General features: G+C 31.8%; 4 protein-coding genes across 5 annotated transcripts; 3 read left to right on the top strand and 1 right to left on the bottom strand.

Annotated features, from left to right (window-relative positions):
* Positions 1 to 217: 217 nt before the first annotated feature.
* LOC105773978 (protein C2-DOMAIN ABA-RELATED 11) lies at positions 218 to 3,729 on the top strand. The gene is made up of 4 exons (XM_012596246.2): positions 218 to 381; positions 550 to 687; positions 1,628 to 1,723; positions 3,060 to 3,729. Exons 2-4 carry the CDS (start codon positions 577 to 579, stop codon positions 3,354 to 3,356), a joined length of 504 nt encoding a protein of 167 aa, XP_012451700.1. The 5' UTR covers positions 218 to 381; positions 550 to 576; the 3' UTR covers positions 3,357 to 3,729.
* Positions 3,730 to 5,057: 1,328 nt separating this feature from the next.
* On the top strand, positions 5,058 to 9,670 carry LOC105773847 (acetyl-CoA acetyltransferase, cytosolic 1). The gene is made up of 15 exons (XM_012595999.2): positions 5,058 to 5,252; positions 5,370 to 5,417; positions 5,524 to 5,622; positions 5,881 to 6,054; positions 6,137 to 6,242; positions 7,009 to 7,147; positions 7,247 to 7,324; positions 7,414 to 7,479; positions 7,597 to 7,682; positions 7,905 to 8,004; positions 8,089 to 8,199; positions 8,302 to 8,343; positions 8,486 to 8,572; positions 8,810 to 8,895; positions 9,246 to 9,670. The coding sequence occupies exons 2-15, from the start codon at positions 5,384 to 5,386 to the stop codon at positions 9,283 to 9,285; spliced, it is 1,248 nt and encodes a 415-aa protein (XP_012451453.1). The 5' UTR covers positions 5,058 to 5,252; positions 5,370 to 5,383; the 3' UTR covers positions 9,286 to 9,670.
* Positions 9,671 to 13,312: 3,642 nt separating this feature from the next.
* LOC105773110 (U-box domain-containing protein 35) lies at positions 13,313 to 15,657 on the top strand. Of its 2 annotated transcripts, XM_052632397.1 has the most exons (5): positions 13,313 to 13,721; positions 13,829 to 13,947; positions 14,891 to 15,015; positions 15,115 to 15,415; positions 15,563 to 15,657. In XM_052632397.1, the coding sequence occupies exons 1-4, from the start codon at positions 13,388 to 13,390 to the stop codon at positions 15,365 to 15,367; spliced, it is 831 nt and encodes a 276-aa protein (XP_052488357.1). In that variant the 5' UTR covers positions 13,313 to 13,387; the 3' UTR covers positions 15,368 to 15,415; positions 15,563 to 15,657. The 2 variants fall into 2 exon arrangements, with proteins under 2 accessions (XP_052488357.1, XP_012450235.1); XM_012594781.2 differs by having other exon boundaries at positions 15,115 to 15,578.
* On the bottom strand, positions 15,534 to 18,688 carry LOC105773109 (serine/threonine-protein kinase D6PKL2). The gene is made up of 3 exons (XM_012594780.2): positions 18,489 to 18,688; positions 16,698 to 17,652; positions 15,534 to 16,609 (listed from the first exon to the last, which is right to left on the bottom strand). Exons 2-3 carry the CDS (start codon positions 17,540 to 17,542, stop codon positions 15,733 to 15,735), a joined length of 1,722 nt encoding a protein of 573 aa, XP_012450234.1. The 5' UTR covers positions 17,543 to 17,652; positions 18,489 to 18,688; the 3' UTR covers positions 15,534 to 15,732.
* Between the last annotated feature and the right edge of the window lie 4,257 nt (positions 18,689 to 22,945).

Raw genomic sequence — 22,945 nt, forward strand, 5'->3', positions numbered from 1 at the left:
AAAAAAAAAACAGTCATAGATGTGTTTATGTTAGTCTGGTCGATTTCAAGTCTAAGTTTTGAATTAAAATATTTTCAACTCAAATTCTTTTGAATATTTTGGAAAACAAAAAGAACTTTGAAACATAAACAAATCATTCAATGTTGTACTAATCTAATCCAGCATTTTCCACGTTTAAGCATAGAATTTCCTATATTTAATGCTTGTAATCCTAAAATTGTATATACGTGTTTAAAGTGGGGTTCAACTTTTTCTTTTAGCTTTTTGGTATTTCCAATCCCACGCTGCTCTAAAACACTCTCTCTCCTCCGCCTCTCTCACCCTCTAATCTGGTCACTGGTTTCTTCGATTTCAAGTTGAAGTCAAGCTGCAGCTATACTGGTATAATCATTCTCTTTGTTTATGGATCTGTTTGGCTATTGCCTTTATCTTTGATGATTTTTTTTTTGTTTATTATATCCTCTTTTTATTTTCTCTACAAATTATGGATTCCTTGCTTCTGGGTTTTCACTTCTTTTTTTAAATTATTGGAATTTGGGTTCTTTGCAGTGATTTGGTTAATATAGAATTGAAACAATGGGGGAGTTGTTGGGACTGCTAAAAGTGGTGGTTGTGCAAGGTAAAAGGTTGGTTATCCGGGATTTTAAGAGCAGCGATCCTTATGTTATAGCCAAGCTCGGTGATCAGGTTTGTGGAACTTTGGGTATTTATCATTTAATTTTGTTGTTTCCCCTTTGTTTCAGTATTTTGTGTCTTATAGAAATTGATGATATTCTGCCATTTCAAAGAATTTGAATAACTCATGTTTTGCATTGGCAATTCTATGTTTCTTTAGTTCCTCTCACTATCTTGTATCAAAAGTTACTGTTTTGTCTCCTTCTATGTACATTATGTTGGTAAAAGTAGCATGGAGCTTCCTGTATCAGTAGTCAGTTTGAATTTTGTCCTCTCTATTAAAAGAAATTGGCAACTTAGTCCCTATATGTTAGATCAAAGAGCAAAAACTTCATCTATTTGTAAGGTTAAAAACTAGTGTGTCTGATGAAATAACCTGCAGTGACACGTGAAGTGTCATATGTACCTCATGCTGATAAAGAGGGATCAGTTTTTTAAGGGTAGTAGTTGGATGAAAGTTTTAATAGAACAGCCAGTTTGTTCTTTGATCTAACATACAAGGATTAATTTGCCCCTTTTTTGAGTTGAGGGGGCAAAATGCAATTCAAATCCTAGTACAGGGGCCTCCATTGTACTTTTATCACTTTATGTCCAATTGATGTTAAAAGCAAAATGTAGAGAGCACAGAACTCCATTTGGTTTGCTCTTTTCTTTCATGGTTTTGTGGTGCTCGTTTTCTGGAATTTAACTAACTTAATTCCTGTTACCACACGAACTACAATTCCGAAAACTTTTGGATGTTTATCGGTCAATCATAAGATTGTTGGATTCTCTATTGTTTTTAGTGCTGACAATTTGTTGTAGGCTTAGCAACTGTTGGCAGTGAGCCTTTGTATTCCCTTTATCTTTTTTTTTCTCTATTTGGTTTTGATTTGCTTGTACAAGTTTCCTATTTATTTTTTCATTCTCGCAATTGAATATTTTGAACCAACTTAATGTCTTCCATTTCTAGGTAGCAAAGACTAAGGTTATCAACAGTTGCCTCAATCCAGTATGGAATGAAGAGCTCACTTTCTCCCTCACCGAACCTGTTGGAGTTCTAAATTTGGTAAGTTTATGATATTTGGACTCCAAAAGTATCTTGATCAACATGTTTGATTTCGTATCTTATCAATTATTTTAACCTGTTATAGAAAGTTAGGAATTATTACTTTTTTTCTTTAGTATAGGAACCATATTTCTATTGAATTTTTTCTTCGTTCTGACCCGTCCGGCTTTTAAAATTTCTGATTCATAGTTATCCTATTGGGATAAATATCAAAACTATACATGAATTTTGATCCAATGTACAATGTCTTACATGAACTTTGGTTTTGTGCAATTTTATTATACATGAAATTTTGATTTGATTCAATTTTCACAAATCACTAACAACATTATCAAATTAACACCATTTACGCTGAAATATTGCAAACACAAACAATTATATTAATCAGATATGAAGATAAATGTATGTATTGATTTTTTAAATGTGTACAATTGAATCAAAATCAAAGTTTCATGCATACATATGAACCACAATTCAAGTTTCATGTGTATAATTGCAGAAATCAAAGTTCATGTATCAAATTGCACGTTTGACCTAAGTTCATATATAAATTTGATATTTATCCCTTATCTAATTCAAGCTAGTTGATTAGATCATTAGAATCCTTATAGTTGCATACCATGCATTTACCTTTCCTTTTGTTTTGAAGCATATGGTTTTGGTTCATCTACACCTAAATTTATCTATTTGCCTGCGTTTGTTGGAGTTATATCTGTATTTGCCGAATGTTTGCGAGTTGAAATGTTATTATGCCGGAAGATACAGATTTCAGAAATTTGATACCTTCAGTTTCCTCTATATAGTTTTCAACTGTTTTCTCAGTTTTGATGTGAAGCAGGCAACAATATCCAATTGTTTTAGGCTTCATCCGTTAAGTAGAACTGATTTTCTGCCCTAACTCATGACTTGTAGCTTATTGTCTTCTTCTTTGAAAAGAGAGCAATTATAATTAGGGTAAACTACACCCAAGGTCACTAAACTATTAGTAAATTTATGATTTGGTCACTCAATTTTCAAAAGTTATAAAATGGTCTCAATTATTCAAAAGTTTTCATTTAAGTCACTAAACTATTCGAAAGTTTTTATATAAGCCATACAGCAGCTATTTAAAATCCCAGTGACTTAAATGAAATTTTCGAATAGTTCAGTGACTATTTTCTAAATTTTTGAAGTTTTGTGACCAAAATGTAAACTTACTAATAATTTAGTGACCCTTGGGTGTAGTTTACCCTTATAGTTATTATGGTTGATGAAAAACTTTAGAAGATGCTAATAAAATTGTTGATAAAAGTTAGATTTTATGAAGAATTGATGAAAAACGCTTTTCTTTTTGCAGGAAGTATTCGACAAAGATCGTTTCAAGGCCGATGACAAGATGGGACATGCTTATCTGAACCTTCAACCACTTGTCTCAGCTGCTAGATTAAGCCATGCTCTTCGAGTTTCTTCTGGTGAGATGACATTGAGGAAGGTTGTACCCGACACTGATAATTGTCTTGTTAGAGAGAGTTCTATTAGTTTGATAAATGGTGAAGTGGTTCAAAGTGTCTGGTTAAGGCTTTGCGCAGTTGAGTCCGGGGAGATAGAGCTAAAGGTCAGGTTAATTGAGACACGCGATGGACCTTCAAGGTAGTTGAGCTATATCCGCTGATGAGATAAGTGTTTGGGAGCTCAAGTTCAGGTGATTCCCGCAAGGCCGCAAATTAAGGTGAGCTCGGGAATATGTAGTTGAATGTGTGGAAAAGTGTAGTTTCCCTTAGCTGTTTCCCTTAAGGCAACTTAAGATAAAATAGGTGGTAGTTGAATGTGTGGAAAAGTGTAGTTTCCCTTGGCTGTTTCTAGTGTACATTAGGTCCAGGCATAAAATAGGTTGGTTTGAATCTTTGATTTGTACCTTTCAGGATGGCAATGGCAGCCAATACTGGACCTTAAATATATGCATCCTGAACTGAATGTTGTTGTAGTATATGTGTTTTGAGCAATTGGTTTTAATGACTTAGAGATAAGAGGGTCGAATTTTAGTACATAATCGATGTATTTAGTGCATAATGTATAACCCTTCTGCAGGATTATAATACACAATTTGAACTAATCTCACATTAAGGCAGGATTCAAGGGAAATAGCTATTTAATAAAGTAGACCCTGCTTTTTAAGTAATGTATATAGGTATGGGATATAAATGTTAAGAATTTATATATTGATAAAGAAGAAAGAAACACAAAGAACTACAGCTTAATCATCCTACTAAAACCAGGAGAAATAAGGTCCTCATGCAAGGCTCCCTCCTAAGTTCAACTGTTTTGCTATCCATTAGGAAAAAGACAAGTGTATGTGAACTTCAGGGGGTTGTATTAGTAATTATATTATGGATGGTGACCTGTCAAATTATGGTGCATATTAAATGATGATTGTAGATTCTTTTAGTAAAAATGATTTTTGAAGGTAATTGCAGATGAATGAAGCCTTTCATAAGTCTTGGTTATGGTCTTCATCTTTTATAATAATAATAAAAAGTTTAGTTTAAATGTTAACTTATCTATGTTTTTTTCAATTTAGTAATTGAATTTAGTTTGATTGTGTAATTTAGTATCTGAATATTTTTTAATCCAATTACATATATTTAACAAGATCATACGGTTCCAACATTTCTTCAGCCACGTATGTTTGGTTTGAATGTCAAATTAAACATTGAAATCAAAATGAAAAAATTGTAAGTACCAAATTGAACATTATAATTAAACTCAAATATTAAACCATTTATTAAAAAAGCAAAAACTTTGCATAAAATATATATTTAATTAATCTTATATAATATGCTCTCATTTAAAATAAGTGTTAATATTTGGTACGTTGAGAGTGTAAATTTTTTTATTCCACAAGCATTTTTAAAAATTATTATGTGTTTTTAAATATTTTATTATACTTTTACATGATATTAGTCAAATCTTCCGAAATTGCTTGTCAATTTTGTTAATTCTGAGAAAAAGTTAAAAGAAATGACAATAAATAAACATTTAAATTAAATTCCGCCTCCGATAGTATTTTATCTTCTAATTATTATTATTTTGAATATAAATGTTTAGGACTATTTATATTTCCTACTCAACTCTTAATCAAAATCTTCTAAACATAGGCAGCAATGCTAATGTCAATTAAATTCGCACTCAGTCGGTGCACCTTGACAATTTATTGATAATCATGATCGTCTGTTATGTATCGAGCTACACTCTTTTAATATTTTATAAATCTAATTTCCGAAATTTTTTTATCTCAATATTATTTGGACCGGAATTTATCCATTTGCATTAAAGACGTGTGCATTTACGCATTCCAATGTTTGCTACCTTTGCCACTTCGATCATTTGCTTGGTTTTATCTATATAACGAAGAAAAGCTCTCGTCTTTAGTAAAAAAAGTTCTTCTTTTCTTCATTCCAATCCTTCCCCAACATACAATCAAATCAAATTTTAATACTTCCCCTCGTGATTCAACCCAATCCCATTTCTTCTTATCTTGTTTAAATCTTGGGTATTAATCTATACCCCTTCACGCTGTTTTTCATTTGTTTTTTTCTCGAAATTTAATTCAACCAGAATTATTTACGCTTTTGATTTAAATAAACGTTGTTTGATTGTGTGTTTTCAGCTTCTTTTTAGCGAATGGCTCCTCCAGATTCTATGATCAAACCAAGAGGTTATTTTGATTTAATTAACGCCATTAGAGCTTGAGCTACTTTTTTATTTGTTTTTATTGAATGGGATTTGCTTGTTTTAACTATATATAGCTCTGTTTGTTACAGATGCTTGTATTGTTGGCGTTGCACGTACACCAATGGGTGGTTTCCTTGGTTCCCTTTCCTCTTCCTCTGCTACCCATCTTGGATCTTTAGCCATTAAAGGTAAACTCCTAAACGGTAAAAATATCATGGAGGTCCCGAGTCAGCATTTTGCCACTTTTACTTAGACAAGTTACTCCTTTTATCTAAAGTATAAGTGTTAACTTGACATTTTCTAAGTAGAGAGGGTAAAATTCAATTCAACTCTTAGTACCATGACTTTTATGATACTTTTACCCCTCCTAAACCCCATTTTTTTTAACTCCTTGTAAATATATTTGGTTCCAATTTATACCTTTTTGTGTTAACACAAATATGCAGCTGCCCTTCAAAGGGCAAACCTTGATCCATCACTTGTGCAAGAGGTGTTCTTTGGGAATGTTCTTAGTGCAAATTTAGGTCAAGCTCCTGCTAGGCAGGCTGCATTAGGTGCTGGTATCCCCAATTCTGTCATTTGTACCACTGTCAATAAAGTTTGTTCATCTGGAATGAAAGGTAAAAGTAAACTAAATCCAATTTCTGGACTGAAGTATGTTTGATTCTTTGATATCTTATCGTTTATTCGTTGTTATTGCAGCGGTGATGCTTGCATCGCAAACTATCGAGTTAGGTATCAATGATGTTGTGGTTGCTGGTGGTATGGAAAGCATGTCAAATGCACCCAAGTATTTGGCACAGGCAAGGTCTGTATCCATGTTTTTGTTCAGTATTAAATTGTTTCATTCATGCTGTTCTTTTTTGTGATCTCATTGATGACATTTAATGAATTTAACAATGATTTTCTTTGCGGTTTAAAGAGTATTCTTTGATACACATTGAACTGAAAATGGAGAGCCTGTACCTGCTAAGGTCATTAGCTACTTCCTTAGTCAATTTTAGCTTGGAGAGTTGTTTTCATGAAGCTTAGATTGATGGTGTTTTTGATATGTTTTGTTGCCTTTGCATTAAACAATTTGCTGCTTATTGCAGTTCATAATGAACTAGATTAATTTACTACAGTATTTTGTTTTATTTTGTAATCTCTATGTTGTCGGTAAAAGTGTTATGGAGGTCCTTGTACTAGGAGTCAGATTGCATTTTTGCCCACTTTGCTCAAAGAATAGGAAAATTAGGCCATGTATATTAAATCAAAAAACAAATCCTTTCTGTTAAAAATTTTATCCATTTATACTGTTAAAAACTGACATGGCTGACAGAATAACTAGATAGTGACACGTAGTATGCCATGTGTACCTCATGCTAACGTGCATTGATCAATTTTTAACTGCAAAAATGGATGATATTTTTAATAGAACGACCAGTTTGCTCCTAACTCTAACATACAAGGACTAATATGCCCATTTTTTTAGTAGAAGGGCAATCCAACTCCTACTACAAGGGCTTCCATGGTATTTTTATCCTATGTTGTCACAAGCTATTGAAAGTTCAATCTTGGATTTTTATGTGCAGAAACGGATCTCGAATGGGACATGATACGGTTATTGATGGCATGCTCAAAGATGGGTTATGGGATGTATATAATGATTTTGGTATGGGAGTCTGTGGAGAGTTATGTGCTGACCAGTACAAGATTACACGAGAAGAACAGGTTCTGTTTCCTTGTGATCCAAATTAGAGCTGATTATTGTTGTTCAGAGTTTTACGTGTGTTAATGCTCTTCATACACTCTACCTACTTTCTTTTGCAGGATGCTTATGCTATTCGAAGCTTTGAGCGTGGAATTGCTGCTCAAAAAAACGGCCACTTGGCTTGGGAAATAGTTCCAGTGCAGTTTCTATTCTCACTCTAAACTTAATTAAAATCGATAACTTACATTATTCTGTCAACATAATATTCTCAAACTTCTACATGCAGGTTGAAGTTTCTAGGGGAAGAGGGAAACCGTCTGTAGTTGTAGATAAGGATGAAGGTTTAAGAATGGTATAAGGAATATTGTGCTTCAGATTTTACATTTCACGGAACATATGTTCTGTGCTGCAATTTTAACAATTCTTGTCCTAAGTTTACCTTTCTCTTTTTTATGTCTACGTCTTCTAGTTTGATGCTGCTAAATTTAGGAAGCTTAGACCAAGCTTTAAGGCCAATGGAGGAACTGTTACGGCTGGCAATGCTTCTAGCATTAGGTATCTCCTCTCAATATCTTCCCTTCCATTTTTAATATGTTCTTATAGTTGCAATGCTTTAGGAATGTGATTGCTGTTGCATTCCCTCCCGTGTTCTTTGTAATAATTTGATCAAGATTTTGTCTTTTTACAAAAATATTCGTCTTCCGATGATAAAATGGCTGCTGCATATAACTTTTACATTTTGGTTTTAGTTATGGGCTGTTTTGTTATGTTGGGCAGTGATGGTGCAGCGGCATTGGTTCTAGTAAGTGGGAAGAAGGCAGTTGAGCTTGGTTTGCAAGTGGTTGCTAAGATCCGAGGATATGCCGATGCTGCTCAGGTACTGGAAATAATAGCTGTTTGCATTTGCCTTTGTATTAGCTTACTTTTAGATAACTAATGCTTATGGAGCTTGTCTCGGTAGGCACCTGAATGGTTCACTACAGCTCCGGCCCTAGCCATACCAAAAGCCATTTCAGCTGCTGGTTTGGATGCTTCTCAAATTGATTACTATGAAATAAATGAAGCTTTTTCGGTAAAAAAATAGGCTAATACTTTTGGTGTGTAACAAGTCCGTGTTTTAATCTTTTTTTTTGCAGTGGTGCATAACAAGTACGTATTTTAATCTTTTTCGCAGGTTGTGGCTCTCGCCAATCAAAAACTGCTTCACCTTAATCCTGTAAGTCTTCAATCCACGAAATCCATTATTGACTCTTTCTTTTTCCCTGGTTTCTATTGGCTTGTTCATAGTACTTTTTAAGCTTCACTATACGCATTATATGATTTTTCAATGTCTTAGTTCATATTTTTCTTAAATGCAGGAAAAGCTTAATGTTCATGGAGGAGCTGTATCTTTAGGACATCCACTAGGATGTAGTGGAGCTCGCATATTAGTTACATTGTTGGGGGTAATTCATCGGATTTAATTATCTATGTTACTTCGACTTTTCAATTTTTCTTGAAGTATCAATGTCCAATATCTGTTGACATATTTCCAGGAAAAAAAGCTGTTCATACTTGTATTGAACATTATCTAACACTCGCATGGTTGCACCTAAATTTGAGTAATAGGATAATACATCAAAGAAATTTTATGGTGCAACTTTTTCTTTGGCTTAGAGCATTTCGTATTTTACGTATTGCAGGTGCTTAGACATAAGAAAGGGAAGTTCGGGGTTGGCGGCATCTGCAATGGAGGTGGTGGAGCATCTGCCCTTGTTGTCGAGCTCATGTAAGCCCTCCATAAAATTCGTGGTAATGTATATGCTGTTATACGTAATAACTTGGACTCTAGGTCTGAATGTCGGATATGAGTTATGTGTCCAACATGAAGGTATTCTATTCTTTCCTGGTTTTGCAATATACTTGGAGGGCCTCATGTTCGGAACAATATAGGCCGTGGCATCATTGGTTAAAAACAATGATCCCTCCATGTTTGTAAAAAGTGTTGACGGAGTCAGAGTTCTCATCGTAGGAGCTCGTAGATTCCTTGAGAAGATCTCTAGACTATCACATGGCCTGCAATAATTTGTATGTATAACTGTTAGCTATGGTGGTGGTGATGAATCTTGCATTTTGCAGGCCAGAATCGGATGCCAAAGTGCGACGATCATCGTTATGAAGCTGATATACATGCTGTTATGTTGCGGAATTTGCCGGGGTTTTATTAAACCCCCAAAGTTGAATAGAAAATAAATATTATAACAGGTTTTATGGAGGTAGATAGGTATTGGTGTTGAGAGCATTCAGTCAGCAGAATAAAGACGAATCCATGTCGGGACCTCCTATTTTCTTATAGGTTGAATCGCTCCATAAATTGTATACAAAGTAGTCAAACTTTCATTAACAAAAGCTTAGTGTTGTATTTCATCCAAAAAAAAAACCTTAATGTTGTACTTCCTTTATGCCCTCACTTTCTTTTTCAAAAGTCGAATTATCGGTTTATTCGGTTCGATCAATTAAATTATTTAAAAGTTTATTGAGAATTAAAAGAAAAATTGGTTCAATTGATGTTTTATTTTGGTTTAAACGATTTGTTATTGGTTTACGGGTTAATTGGTTCAATTTTTTTGTCGAGGTTTAGTATACTATTTGGTACTTGAGTTTAATATTTTTATTTAATGTGATCCTTGTATTATTTTTGGTGCAATTTTGTATTTGAAAAAGTTTATATTTTGGTGCCCAAAGTTAAAGGTAATGTAATTTTTGTTTCAATCTAGTACTTATATTTGACAAAAGTTATATATATATTTTTAGTGTTTAATTAGGATTTTAGAGTTAATTTGATGAAAGCTAATTACTAATATTATTAGGTTTAAAATTTTCATAATTTTTGCTAATAGAATAAATTTAGTTTTAATTGTGAATTTGTTTAATTTTGTGTTTAATTTGTCAAATATAGTCTCTTGGATGAGATTTATTTCGTGTTTTAGGATTGATTTGAAGAAAGTTAATTGCTAATACTACTAGTTAATTATGAATTTTTATTAAATCAACTCTAAAACTCAAACTAAATATTAAAAATAAACACTATTATCTTCAGGTACCAAAATGTATAATTTTTGTCAAATACAGGTGTTACATTGGATTAAAAAATAACACGGGTACCAAATTAGAAAAAAAGTGTTAAACTCAAGTACCAAATTATGTGTTAAGTCGTCTCCAAACTAGTACTTCAACAGGTTTTTGATTTAACCAATTGACTTGGTCTAGTTTTAAAAACACCGTGTGAATCTTTTTTAGGCAAATAAAATTGTATGTAGACTTTTTTTGGGCAAATATTAAACCTAAAAAATGGGTTTGAACAAAACAATTAAGCCCATTTAAAATATGGGCCGAACTCAGACTCAAATATTCAAAGTTCAAGTCCAGCCCATTTTTAAGTTTATAATAATTTATATTATGTTATTTTTATATATTATGTAACTTATAACACATTAAAAAAACTAAACTTATACTAAATATATAATACTACTCTAATGTAAACATTAAAATAATTTTAAAATGGCTATATAAAAAATTTCAATAAATAGAAAAATATATAAAATTATTAAATATGATATAAATATTTTTAAAGAAATATGGGCAGACCTAAAATGAGTTTGGATTAGTGTTCTATAAATATGGGTAGGCTTGAACAAATTTTTAGGGTCATATTTCAAGTTAGACCGAGTTTAAATAAGTATAAAAAATATTAATATCATGTTTAAGCCCGGCTCATGAACATCTCTAATTGTATCCGTTAGTAATATGATATCAACTAGATATAAAAAAGAAGAAGAAATAATCATACAAGCGCTGTATGAACCTACAAATATTTTTAAATTCATATAATCTAAATTATTTATATATAAAATATATTTTAAATATGTTTATAACAAAATTGAAATACATAAATATGATGTTACCAAAATTTATATATATGAATACAGATTTGGTGAGTTAAGATAGATTTGTGTTTTGGTTTAAATATTAATTTCATTATAAGTTTTTATCATATTTATTCTTTTTGATACAAGGTTTAAAATTACCTATAGCTCTTCTCTAATCCTTAGGATAAGAGAATAATGTGTTTCAACACATTTGAACGCACGTTCTTCGCACTAACAATAAGACTGATGCCAATCGAGTTAAGACTTAATTGATGATAATGGCATTGCTAAACGCTTTGCTTTGGATTTAATAGTTAAAATAAATAAAATATGAGATAGAACAAACATGTAAGAATGAATAAAAGTATAATTTTAATGTAATGTTATTAAAATATAAATAAGTATATAATATTTATGACAATTAAAAAATGTAGCCGGTACATCAATTTCTGGATAATTAATCAACCCCGCCCTGTTGACTAAAATACAAACTGAATCAATCAGCAGCATATGCGAATATCCTTTCTTTTTTTTATATGTGTTTTTTTTTAAGGTAAAAGCATTTCAAAATTACTCGGGTTAGGAATCAGATTGCATATTGTTTTTTTATTAAAAAATTAGTAAATTGGTTCCTGTATGTTTGATTTAAGAGCAAATCGGTTCTTTCTGTTAAGAAGTTACTAATTTGCTCTTTGATCTAACATATAATAACTATTGTTAGTAAATGAGACAAAATGTTCCAGTTCAAGACTTATATTTTGCATTATAATTTTGTTCCAGATCGAGTTATATAAAATATTTTGGTAGGTCTGTGTGACGAGTTCTTTTAATTTTTTTAATGTGGTTAACTTTCCGACCTAAAATGACAGACAAAAATGAATAAAAATGAGTATAGTTTTTTTTAAATTATTCATAATTCCTCCTCTATCAATATATAGGAGGACAATATATTTCAAGATATTCAATTCACATATTCTTATATTAACAACAATATTTATATCAATCAAGCTAATACTCAATCGATAAAAATCTTTATAGTTGAATGATGAAATTTGTGAAGAAAGCCTATATGTTATGCTATTTGACTTAAGGTTTCCGTATTGTAGTTGATAAATGTGAGATTAGCGTTGCATAGTTTCAAAGAAAGCGCAAGCGTATGAACATATAAAATAGTAACAACTAATCGAATATCCATTTCTATTATACCTCCAATAATTGTTGACAAATTAATTAAAATTTATTTATTTTAATATTAAATTATCTTTCCCATCATTATTCTTTTTAAAAATTTGTGGATGACACTTTTAATAATGTAATTTTAAAGAGAATTATTATAAGTAGTGATAATTAAAATTTTTTAACTTGTTAAATTTATATTAGTGTTAATCTCAATTTTTAGGTTATTAGTAGAACCGAGAAAAGATTATATGAAAATCCTAAAATTCAAGATAAAATTGTTGATGCGGCATTAAACTATTGAGAATGAATAATATATCTTTTATACAATCATTTCTCCAATAAAATTATATCATTAATATTTATAATAATTAAAATATATTTAGACATAGTACATAAGATTTAAAATAAAATCTAAATTAAAAGAGAGCCAAACTTGAAGCTCAAATTTTATGAATTTCACATTAATTCAATTTTCTAAACATTCAGTCACTAAATAATTAACAAATTTACATTTTGGTCTTTCAACTTTAAAAAGTTATAAAATGGTCACTGAACTATTCGAAATTTTTTATTTAAGTCATTGGTTGTTAAGTTTTTTTTTTTAAAAGTACGACTAGCAAGTTTCGAGCGACGATTCGATGATCAGTACAGTGGATTAGTAGCTGCCAACAAGTAGAAGCACATACCATAGATCCAAATTGATTTGACGACCAATGTTAAGGATCAAAGAAGAAAGCTATTTAGATTTTGGTTTGTAGATTTGTGACATTCAAAGTTGTTTTAAAAAAATGAAATGTAAAAGAGAAGAGGAATAATAGTTTTTGAATGGTACAAGTAGTGCGGATAGAGGAGGACAAACAACAATAATTTTAACAGCCCAAAAACTTAAATAAAAATTTTCGAATAGTTCAGTGATCATTTTGTAACTTTTTAAAATTGAATGACCAAATCATCAACTTACTATTAATTTAATAACCTTATATGTAATTTACTGAAAAATGCAATCGCTTTCATTAACGTTTCAGAAAAGTCGAATTAAAAGGCAAAGAGTTGGACTTTGAACGCTATATATAAACCTATAACTTAATTCATTTCCTTTCTTAATTTCATAATGCATCAATGAAGCTTAGTTTCTATAGGTAACCGTCAAGCTCATCAATTTTTCCCAAGAAAATGTCGATACCGCCGACGGAATCAGCTCACAATTACACCTTCTCCAGCAGTATAAGAGAAATAGAAGAAGAAGAAGAAGAAGAAGGGAGTGAATTATTTGAAATTCACGACGGGGAACCCTTATCGTCGATCAAAGAAGAAGAGATCAACAGTTTATTTTCTTTTGACGTAGCGGCAAGAGATGACGATGAAGATAATATATACGTAGCGGTAGGGAAGAGCCAATCAAGTATCGATGCACTGTCATGGACGATCTCTCATTTTATCAATGGTTCTTCCACTACTGTTTATCTCATCCACGTGTTTCCCGAGATTCACTACATTCCTTCTCCATGTAATTAAATTTAAATTCATTCACCATAATTTTTTTTTCAATCCGACTCGGTTCGAAGGGTCGAGTCGGATCGTCAATTAATGCATAACTTTGGTTTTTGATGATAGTAGGAAAGCTGCCGAAGAGTCAAGTATCGGCATCACAAGTGGAGAGTTATATGGCGGAAGAAAGAGGGAAGAGACGCCAACTGCTTCAAAAATATATTGATATCTGCTCTGCTTCTAAGGTACCGTAAACGTTATTTACTATTTAGTTGCATTGATTTTTTCGAAGGAAATTTTGACGGTTAAAATTTTCTATTAGTCCCTGTACTTTTTGAAATGGTCGATTATAGTCCCTGTGTCAATTCTTAATCCTTTACTTTTTGAATTTTGAAGTTTTAGTCCAAACCTATAGGGTGAATTTAAGAGGCCGGCAGGGAGTTTGGCCCCTCCAATGACTTTTTGAATTTTGAAGTTTTAGTCCAAACCTATAGGGTGAATTTAAGAGGCCGGCAGGGACCTTGGCCCCTCCAATGAAAAATTATCTGTTTAGTCCTCTCTAAAATAATAAAAATATAAATTAATATATGGTAAAAATTGACTGTCTCACAAATGAAAAAAAAATCCTTTTTAGTCCCTTAAAAAGGCTAAAATTATAAATTAATAAATGATAAAATTACTTTTTAATCTCTCAAAAATTTATACTAAATTTCGTCTCCCTTAAAAGAATTTTTTGATTCACCCCTGCCAACTCAAACATAAGCAATTAAATTCAATTACTAGTCATGTTCTATGCGTACAATCGTAGATTTGATTCATATTCTCTAATCGGATCATTCAAAAGCCCCTATACTTTTCGAATTTTGAAATTTTAATCTTAATGCAAATGACTATTGTCAATCCATTAACTGAATTTGTAAAAAGTAATATGTAGAAATAATAAACTGACAGGACATTATACATATGATAATTTGTTTAGCGTGTCAGATTTTGGAAATAGCGGAACTTAAATTAGTTAATTTAACAATTATCATTTAGTGAATTTTAAATTTTGAAAAATATAGGGACAAAATTTGATCAAATTAAAGTATAAGACTAAATCTATGATTTCTGTAAAGTACAGGGAGTAATAGCAGAATTTAACCAAAACCTAACAGATTATAGACCAATTGATTTTATTTATAACAGGTTAAGGTAGATACGATGCTTGTTGAAAGTGATATGGTTGCAAAAGCCATATTAGATCTAATACCTATTCTAAACATTACAAAGCTAGTGGTTGGAGCCTCCAACTCCAACTTCACAACTTCAAGGTAATCTCACACACACACACTTCTATATATTCTTAGAACCCTTTTCTATGTTCTGTTTCTCTGTCTTTATCGTTGTCTTGTTTTGATGGGGTGTTTTAGGAAAGTAAAGTCAAGGAGAGGTGTTCGGATAGCTCATCAAATATTAGAGACTGCACCAAATACTTGCCAGGTCAAGGTCATATGTGAAGGAAAAGACGCGACTGCCCAAATGCTCGAATTGCCGTTGCCCTCACCATTGCCCTCACAATCTCCAGCAGCCAATGAAGACCAGTTCAAGGTGTTGCCGGAAGCTGATGATGATCGCCGTAATGATTCGTTTGCGTGCATGTGTTTCAGACCCACCAAGTTCTAAGAATTTCTTCATTAGCATTATGAAACACAGTACTAAACAAGCTCCACTGTATGTCCCATTATTTCTCTCATGATTGTTACAATTTTATTACCAGATATGGTTTTGGAGTTCATACATGAATGTTCTGGTCTGTCGTGCTACATTGCTCTCTGTTTGAAATCATATATTAATTCATGAAATAATTACGAAATGCAGATTCAAATTTGTTAAATAGGTAGCAACAACAGACATAATTTTCTCCATGTAATGTTTCCATCAAGAAGAAACTTTCAGCCTCGGATTACTGACAACCATTGAGATGTTCATAATAATTCTTCCTGTTAAAAAGAAACAAATTCGGTTCTGCGATTTAATACCGACAACCGCTAAAAGAAATCAAACTCGAGATAATTGTCTGAACCTTTCTGATTATAAGCAGCTGCATTGACAGCAACCTTTTCACTTGTTGATGCCGGTGAAGCTGGAACTCGTTCAAGCTCGACTGGCTTTGGAATCTCAGGTGGAGTAGCACAACGAATCAATGCCCAATTCACACCTTCGAAGAAAGGATGTTGTTTAATCTCGGTTGCACCTCGCTTATAAGCCAATCTATGTTGTGGTTCCTTTACGAGTAGTCCTCGTATGAGGTCCCTTGCTGCGAAACTCACAATGGGTGATTCTGGAAACCGAAGAGGTTGTCCTACGACATTGAACAATGTTGCTCGGTTCCCGGATCCCTTGAAAGGAGTTTTACCAAACAAGAGTTCATAGAGGAAGATTCCAAAAGTCCACCAATCAACAGCACTTCCATGGCCTTCACCTTTGATGATCTCTGGAGCCAAGTACTCGTGTGTCCCAACAAATGACATTGAACGTGCATCAGTTGGCTCTGCTATTAGCTCAGGTAAAGGACTCACTTGGTTTCCGACTTCGTTTTTCAGCTTCCGGTCTTTCCTGGACTTGCTAGAAAAGAGACGGGGAGAAAAGCATGTTGTTGGAACAACACAAGCTGGTTGAATGCATGAAGGTTCGATGCAAGCAGGCTGAACACAATAAACAGGGTTCTTCCTTAACGGCTCTGATTCGAGAGAGGACGTTTTGACAAGAGTCGGACTAACAGTACAACGAAGGGAAAGATCGAAATCAGAAAGCATTATATGACCATCTTCTCTTACAAGAACATTTTCGGGTTTAAGGTCACGATAGATAATCCCAAGCATGTGAAGATATTCTAGTGCTAGCAAGACCTCTGCTACATAAAACCTGCAAAATAGCATACAAGAGTTTCAAATATCAGCATATATGTTTCAAAAAATCAGAAACTGTGGCATTTTCGGTTTATTTGTTATACTTTACTGCTTGTTCCGGAAAATGTTTCCCTGGTTGCTTCTGCCTAAGGGTGTGCAAATCTCCACCGGGACAGAACTCCATTACCAAACACGAGAACTTCTCCGTTTCAAAATGCGTGTAAAGCGTAGGAAGGAACGGATGATCAAGAGATTGCAGTATCTCTCTTTCTGTTTGAGCTCGAAGCAGCTTTTTACGACTTGCTAAAGATGCTTTGTCCATAACTTTCATTGCAAAATAACACTTTGTTCCACTCAACTCTGATAGATAGACACTCCCAATGTCGCCACAACCTAACCTCTTTAGTAGTCTAAAATGGCTTAAACCAAGAATCCCATCTTTTGCCCTAACAGCTTGGATAGCTTCCCATCTCAAATCGTTCGCTTTATGAGGCTTATTGATACTACTACTAAAGCTGCTACACGAGCTTTCATCGCTCACATCACTGCTTGTACTGCCTCTACATATGCTGCTCTTGCCACTCTCAACATAATCAAGACGGTCACTGATCTTGGCAAGACTACTAGTCCCGTCGCTAACTTTGGCAGACACCAAGCTGCTTTTAACACTTCCATATTCCGATGTTTTCTTTTCTTGATCAACAGAGATTTCGGGTGAATCTCTAGTCTCGTAAATGGATGAATCTACTCCACTCGATGCTTTTTTAAGACATGAAACCAATGAACTTGATTCCAACTTATTAGTTAAAGATTCAACAGAACCATTTTGATCTAAAATCAGTGACCTTTTCTTTTCGGAAGCCTCTCCCACAACTTGTTTCGATGTAGTCCCTACCGATTCGAGAGTAGCCAGCTCGGATTTGCTTGTCTTGGAAACCTTTGAGGCCATTAGCAACGAGGTTCAAATCTCACAAATACATAGTCCAAAAATCATTACAAACAGCACCATATCTCCATCTGAAGTCCAACATAGCTGCTTCCTCTAACTCCAACCAAAAGCTAATCATACAAAGCAGACAAAATTATCATAAGAACAACTCATCATGATTCACTGAGGTCTGAGGTCAGCTAATATAACTAGTGGTAAAAGTACCATGGAGGCCCTTGTGCTAGGAGTGAGATTGCATTTTGCCCCCTCTACTAAAAAAATGGGCATATTGATCCTTGTACATTAAAGTAAAGAGAAAATTGATACATCATTTAAAATTTCATTCAGCCACGCTAGTTTTTAGCACTAAAAATAGATAAAACTTTGACCACAAATGACTAGTTTGAGACTAATTTGTCCAATTTTTATTGGGTAAAGGAAGCAAAATGCAATACAAGGGCCTCTATGTACTTTTACCTATAACTAGCTGAACTACAATGGGAAAAGAATCCTAGAAGCATATTTGAATTACAAATACTAGAAATATCTTAAAAATTGAAACAAATTTCTCACCTAAAGAGAGAAAATTAGCCATTAGAACACTTTTTTTGCGTGTGTCAGATGGAGAAATCCCAGTAAATACAAAAGAATCAATCATAAAACAGCATGCAAGGTTCTTCCATTTACATATGCAAATTTTTATTCAAAAAAAAATACAAACTTTCCCCCCAAAAGAGATATCCCAAAACAGTGAAACATTTGAGTGAAACCAGATCTCCATCAATGATAAAAAAGAGTAAGAGTTTTAAGTAAAAACCCAAGACAGATCCAAAGCTAAAAAGAAAAACCCAATCACTGAAAACCAAGATAATAGGAGAGAAACTACTAGTATTAAGCAAAGATCAGTAAAAACGCCATTAAAGCTAAAAAAAAGGTAAGAGAAGAGAGAGAGAGAGAAAGAGAGTACCAATGAAATGAAATTATGAGATGACCGTGGAATTGGGAAGGTTAAGGGAACGAGAGATTTGGGTTAAAGGAGAAAGCAAAGGACTGTAGAAGAAGAAAGAGAGATGTTTGGGTAGCTTCTTAAACAGTTACAGCCGCACCCACCACCACTCAGTTGAGTTGAGTTTGGCCTTTTATAAAGAGAGAGAACATAACAAAATGGAAGCTTGAGATATATAGTGAGAGAAAGGGTGTTTTTCTTATGAGTGTTTACAAATTCCAAATGGACCGGCCTTCATTGGATACAAAACCTATTAATAACTATAGGGTCATCAAACTATCAATATGTTTACGTTTTGGTCCTGTAACTTTAAAAAGTTATAAAATAGTCACTAAATTATTCGAAAGTTTTTATTTAAGTGATTAGGTTGTTAAGCTTTTTTAAGGGTAAACTATAATAGAATTCATCCAACTTTTTTTTTGTTACTCAACTATAAAAAGTTACAAAATGGTCCCCCAACTATTCAATTTTATTTTTTTTGGTCACTACTTAGCTAATGTAAAAATAGAAACACCCAAAAATTCAAGGTAGTTTACCCTTTTTTGAAAGTCCGACTAGTGAGTTCTAAGCAACGGTTTGTCAATTGGTATGATGGATTAGTACCCATCAACCGGTAGAAAAACATATCTTAGGTTCAAGTCAATCTAAAGCCAATGTCAAAAATCGAAGTAGAAAATTGTTTCAGTCTTAGTTTCGTAGATCCATGACATTCAAAGTTGTTTCAAGAAAAAACTAAATTGTAGAAACTAAGAGGAATGATAACTTTTTGTTGGTGGAGGCGGTTCGAACAAAGAACCCCACACAACAATAATTTTAATGGCTTAGTGACTTAAATAAAATTTTTCGAATAATTCAATGATCATTTTGTAACTTTTTGAAATCGAATGACCAAAACATAAATTTACTAATAGTTTAGTGACATTAAGCGTAGCTTGCCCTAATAATTATAAAATGCTAAAGAATTTTGATAAGATGGTTGAATTTTTTTAAGTGATATTATTATTCAAGTAAATTAATATCAAGATATATAAAAAATACTGAAATTTAATTTAAATATATAATTTTACATGCTATAAAATAAAATTGTATCATCATTACCTCAATTTTTTTAAAATAAAAGCTTAGCAAACTTCATATAAATGTTTTTTTTCAATTAATAAGCTCAATCATGGTATGTAATGATGAATATAAATTATTGAAAACTTCTTTTAAAAAAGTAAGATAAAATATGTATTATTTTATGATTTTGGAAATTTTAATACATAAAAATAATAATCTCATATGTAGGACCAAAATAAACAAAATATGATTGGCAGCCACCAACACATAAATTAATGATCTGGTAAGAAATTAATTAAGCATAAATGAGAAAAATTTTAATTAATTTACTCTCCCACCTTTTCAAATATAAATTGATATTTATGGTGACATTGAAGATTGTTGATCCTAGGAGTGTTCAATCGGTTAAGAGACCTAAATTATCATTAATTGAATTAATCAACTCTTTTAAACCCTTAATCGTTAATTAAACTAATTTTTTTAAAAAATTAATCGAACTAAATTTTTTCGGTTAATTTGGTCGGTTAACGGAATTAACCGAAATTTATATTTTTTTATTTTTGGACCGATTAATTTATATTTCCAAAAAATTAACCAAACCGACTAAATTATTTATTAAATTTGATTAATTCGGTTAACTGACCAATTTCGAATCAAATTAACCGTTAACTGAACTTCCAAAAAATTATTAACCAACCCCCGACCGAATTAATTCGGTTAACCAACCGATTAATCGAATTCGATCGGTTAACTGAATTAATTTGATTTTACCCGAAATTTGCACACCCCTGATTGATCCCCTAAATTGGGTATTTTATTAAGAGTAAAACCATGCAAATTAATAAAAGAAAAGTAGATATGAAAATCAATTAATTAGTACAAGTTAAGGGTAGGTAAGAGTCAAAATGATTTTTATTTAATTTTTTAAAAAAATTAGATAAATATTAAATTTATATATGAATTTTGGTTCAATGTGTAATTTGAGATATAAATTTTTGTTTGATTGAAATTTGAATTGTGGTTCATGTATATATATATACATGAAACTTTAATTTTAATTCAATTGTACACATTCAAGAAAATAACTTTATACATTTACTTTCATATCGGATTAATATAATTGTTTGAGTATAAAATATATCAACATAAAATTGTGCTAATTCGATAACGTTGATAGTGATTTGTGAAAATTGAATCAAATCAGAATTTCATGTATAAAATCTAACAAAATAAAAGTTTGTGTATGATATTACACATTGGATCAAGTTCATGTATAATTTTGATATTTATCTCTTTTAAAAATGAGATAAATCTTAAAACCATACATGAACTTTGGTTCAATGTGTCACGGGGCTAGACCTTTAGTCTTGCAAATTGTACGACCTTATGCGATTTCTTAGCTTCAAATCTGCCTAAGTCAACTTAACCCTCAAATTTGAGAATTCTCTTGGAAATTTTCTAAGGCACAAAAAAATATAGCGGAAGTAACTCGAAACGAAAAGAGCAACAAAAGTGTTGAAAAACCACAAGAAAGCAATGCACACAAAGTGTTTGAGTAAATGCTCTCAATATATTATTAACTCAATAATAATTGGATATAATGGGATGATTACAAATGAAGGGAGAAGCCTCTATTTATAGTTGAGTTCTCCCAAAATCGACAGTATAAATTGAGTTACATCACGGTCAATATTAGAGCCTATCTACAATTGATTTGCCCTTTTTGCCCTGGTAACTCTAGTTTGACTGAAGTGTTTCACCGGGCTACCAATGTTTCAAGTAGATGGGTTTCTCCATAGGCTCAACAAACCGGGTCAGTTCATGTGGGTCAAATGAACCCCATTTAATAAGTTGACCTCTATAGAGTATTTTGTGCGCAATAGTCACGAGCTTTGATCCACAGCCCGTGACATAATGTTATATATAAACTTTGATTTTGTGCAACTTTACACAAACCATTTTGATTTATTCAATTTTTATAAAACAACTAACATCATTATCGATAAAACATCATTTTATGTTTACATATTACATACACAAATATTTATATTTATCCACTATAAAAAATAAATTGATATATTCATTCTTTAAATATATACAATTGAATCAAAATCAAAACTTAACGTGTATAATTACACAAAACCAAAGTTCATATATTAAATTACATATTACATCAAACTTCAATATTTATCTTTTTTTAAATTACAAAATTTTAAATTAATTTAATGTGACACTTTAAATTTAAAGTTCAATGCTACCCCTATAATGTAATTTAAAATTTGGGTTGAGCCATAGAAATTAGAAGTGAAGGTGATCCATTGATTTAGGGAGGCAATAGTAGTGGTAGGTAGGGTTTTCCATATATTTATGAAGAAAAGTATAAATAATAATACTTTTTTCTTCTCATCCTAAATATATCTACCAATCCTCAACACTCAATTCATAAATATTATATATTTACATATATAACTTCATTAATAACTCTACACAATTTAAATTTGGTCACTTAATTATAAAAATTTATAAAATCATCACCTAAATTTTTAAATTTTGTTTTTTGTCACTGGCCGAGTAATGGTGACAACTTTTAAAATTAGCTTAGTAGCAACTTTAACCCTCAACATTTATACATTGCATCAATTTAGTTTTGATTCTGAAAAATCTAACCCTCAACATTTATAGATTGGATAATTTGAAAATTTTTTTACAGTTTTGTTTTTCTCTGTGACCCTTTCACGTAAAAAGGTAAAAAAATTATCAGTTAAATTTGATTGAAAATGTACAAACAAAAATAGAAACACCAAAAATCCAAGATAATAAATTTTATTTTTCTCGTTCTTTTAAAAGTAATCTTCAATGTCACAAAGAAAAGCAAAAAAAATGCATGTGTAAATGTTAAGGGTTAAATTTTTTATTGGATTCAAGAATAAATTGAAATAATTTATAAGTGTTGAGGATTAAAGTTGCTATTATACCAACTGTTAAAAGTTATCAGTGCTTTAGCCAACTGGTGATAAAATAAAATAGTTTGGTGACCATTTTGTAACTTTTCATAGTTAGGTAATAAAAAAAAGTAATAATTGGGTGACATTTTATAACTTTTCATAATTAAATAACCAAAAAATTGTTAATAGTTGGATGACTAGTAATGCAATTTACCCTTTTAGCTTTGATTGATGCGGCCAAGCATATGATTTGAATCACAAAAACCAAAGATTTTGATTGATGCAAAACGATATATGTTGGATTGTAGCTGAGATTTTTTAAATAGGTTTAGATATTTTTAAATCTTAGATTTAGTGATAAATTAAGAAAGGGTTTTCCATTTTGATATTTTATGTTAATTTTATCAATCATAT

Source organism: Gossypium raimondii, chromosome 6, assembly GCF_025698545.1.
Source record: "Gossypium raimondii isolate GPD5lz chromosome 6, ASM2569854v1, whole genome shotgun sequence".
NCBI lineage: Eukaryota > Viridiplantae > Streptophyta > Magnoliopsida > Malvales > Malvaceae > Gossypium > Gossypium raimondii.